We start from the raw sequence: 2,870 nt of genomic DNA, 5'->3' as shown, positions 1-2,870 counted from the left end.
GTTTCCGAGGCAGTATCACTACGGAAGTAGGATTGCCCAACCTTCCTTCCGAGGAGTGGCTGGTGGGTTTGAACCGCCAGCCTTCTGGTTTATATAATTCTATCCATTTACTCTGAAAAAGTTAAATCTATTTAAACCTTGTTTTATTATGGAAATAGTGAAACCTCTATAACTATAATAACCTAGATTTTTCCATTTCTTTTTGAGAAATGCTGTTCGTTCTGGCACAATTTTTTGTATTAAAATAGATAAGGATAATTATGCCATAAATATAATTCCTTACATCTTGGAATTCTTCCAGGCAATAATGAAAGATTCCCATAATACTTTCCATGCAGCTAAGAGAAGTCAGTAAGAAATTTTTTGTGTAGAATAGTAAAGTACCTGGTTACTTGGGAGCACAAAGATTTATTACTTTTATTGGAAGAATTCATATTATATAATTATTTTAGTTTAATCAAAGTTTAATTTATCTGTCTTTGCAACTTTTTTTAGCAAAAATGTACCTTGAAACAGACCCTTCTGGAAGAGACAAGAGAACACCAATTGTCATCATAAAACAGGGCTATGAGCCACCCACATTCACAGGCTGGTTTCTGGGCTGGGATTACAGGAAGTGGTAAAACTGATTTTCATACAAAAACATGAATTTTGGGTAGCTGTCCCATTGTTATTCTGGAGAAAAAAAGTTTTTTGTTTGTTTTAGAAAATTAACCGTAGTCATATGGCTATTTTTTTTTTTTTTAAATCTGTTTTAACTGGAGCTTTCTAGTATCAATATATTAAAATGACTTGAAATAAACTTCTGTTATGGACTAATATTAGCTGTTTTGGAAACTGACTTCTATCTTTTTATTTGACCTTTTAAAAGTGAAAAGCTTTGTGCAGTCTAGGGGGACTCATCAAGTAGGATATTTTATAATTCAGCACCATTAGCCAAACTTGTTCTTTAAAGAAGGTGCTATGGTGGTGCAGTAGTTAAAGCACATGGCTGCTAACCAAGGGTTGGTGGTTTGAACCCACCAGCTGCTCTGCAGAAGAAAGATGGGGTAGTCTGCTTCTGTAAAGATTTACAGCCTTGGAAGCCCTTTGGGCAGTTCTACTCTGTCCTATGAGGAAGCAATTAATCAGAATTGACTTGATGATAGAGGCTTTGGTTCTTTAAAGTGCCAGAGAGGAAATCCGCAATGTCTTTGAGGTAGTTCTCTTTCCATGTCTTGTGTTCAGAAGCATGTTATATTTCCAGTGAAGTTAATGTTACGATGGATTTAAAAGTTTGTTGTTTTCCTTCTTTAGTCAGTGTCTCTTTTGATGTCATTCACTCTTCAGTGTCATTTTCTAAGAGCAAATTTACTTTTTTTTGCCTTTTTAAAAGCCTTTGAAAGCACAGCTCTTTCATGAAAAAATAATTTGTATTCTTATTCATATATATATATATATTCACAATATATATGCTTAATATCACAAAAGATATGTACAGGAAAACTCATTTGCTAATGCTGTCTTTTATCATTAAAATATATTACTCTTTGAAATGGTTTTGTGTTGTGACATTTAATTCAAATTTGGTATATGAGTTAAATATATTATTAATTTTAAGGTTAAAAAATTTTGTTGTTGTTATGTGCCATTGAGTTGGACCCAACTCATAGCAACCCCTCCTTGGGTTTCTGAGGCAGTATCACTACCGAAGTAGATTGCCCAAGCTTCCTTCCAAGGAGTGCTGGTGGATTTGAACTACCAGCCTTCTGGTTAGCAGTCAAGTGCCTTAGGCATGATGCTACCAGAGCTCCCTAAATAATTTTATGTGTAAATATATATTCAATATCCCTTAATTCGGGAGCTCTGGTAGCATAGTGGCTAAAGCACTTGACTGCTAATCAGAAGGCTGGCGGTTCAAACCCACCAGCCACTCCTCGGAAGGAAGGTTGGGCAATCCTACTTCCATAGTGATACTGCCTCGAAAACCCAAGGAGGGGTCGCTATGAGTCGGGGCCGACTCGACGGCACATAACAACAACAACAACAACATCCCTTAATTCATCCTCATTAAACAGTCAAAATTATAACTTTTCCATGGTTAGACAATGACGAAAGATTTTAAGTATTTTGTAGTGCATATGAAACAAGGGGCCCACAACACAGGAGTTGAGATAGTGTTTGTAGTTGTTGTTAGGTGTTGTCGAGTTGTCTCCCACTCACAACAACCCTATGCATAGTGGAACAAAACACTGCCTGGTCCTGTGCTAGCTCTACCATCCCTGCTATACTTGAGTCCATTGCCATAGCCACTTTGTCAATCCATCTCTGCCAAAAAGGCAAGGAGGCTACATCTTCTGACATTTTCTCACTGCACAAGAGGAAGATATAATCACCATTGGTAGCCCAAGCCCTATTCCTGCCAGGCCAGACATGCTACCTCCCTCCAGCCCTTTCACCAACCTTGACATCAACCATTCCTCCCGCAGCACTCACCACCTTTCTGCTGGGTTCAAAAATTCACTGCAGTGGTCAAACAGAACTCACAGATTATGGGGTTTATTAGGGAAGCACCAGGCTACAATTCAAGTTCAGGAAAAATGCTCAGTCTCTCTCAGCCCGCTGTCTCTCAGCCAACAGTCTCTCTCAGCCACTCTCCCAGCAATGCATATCTCTCGGTGTCTCTCTCAACAATGTGTGTCTCTTTCTCAGCAGCACATGTCTCTCAGTGTCTCTTTCACAGAAGTCTGTGTCTCTTGGTGTCTCTTTCTCAGCAGCATGTGGCTCTCAGGAGCACTCCTCAGCCAGCAGTCAGAGAGACTTCTGCCTCTAGGAGGCCTCCTTTTGAGCCTGGCAGAGTGGCCAAACTAACCAATCATAACATCAGAATT

The 2,870-nt window shown here is 39.0% G+C and overlaps 1 protein-coding gene across 1 annotated transcript in view; it reads left to right on the top strand.

Annotated features, from left to right (window-relative positions):
- The window catches only part of SCIN (scinderin), a 103,800-nt gene extending 103,177 nt beyond the window's left edge, over positions 1 to 623 (top strand). The window contains exon 16 of the mRNA XM_007944063.2: positions 496 to 623. Coding sequence (XP_007942254.1) covers positions 496 to 623 — 128 coding nt within the window. The remainder of the gene's footprint in view (positions 1 to 495) is intronic.
- The last annotated feature ends 2,247 nt before the right edge of the window (positions 624 to 2,870 follow it).

Source organism: Orycteropus afer, unplaced genomic scaffold (assembly GCF_000298275.1).
Source record: "Orycteropus afer afer isolate SDZICR_OR568_19922 unplaced genomic scaffold, OryAfe1.0 scaffold00119, whole genome shotgun sequence".
Lineage (NCBI taxonomy): Eukaryota > Metazoa > Chordata > Mammalia > Tubulidentata > Orycteropodidae > Orycteropus > Orycteropus afer.
Note: the sequence above shows the minus strand (reverse complement) of the source record. Positions and strands in the feature narration are given on the sequence as shown.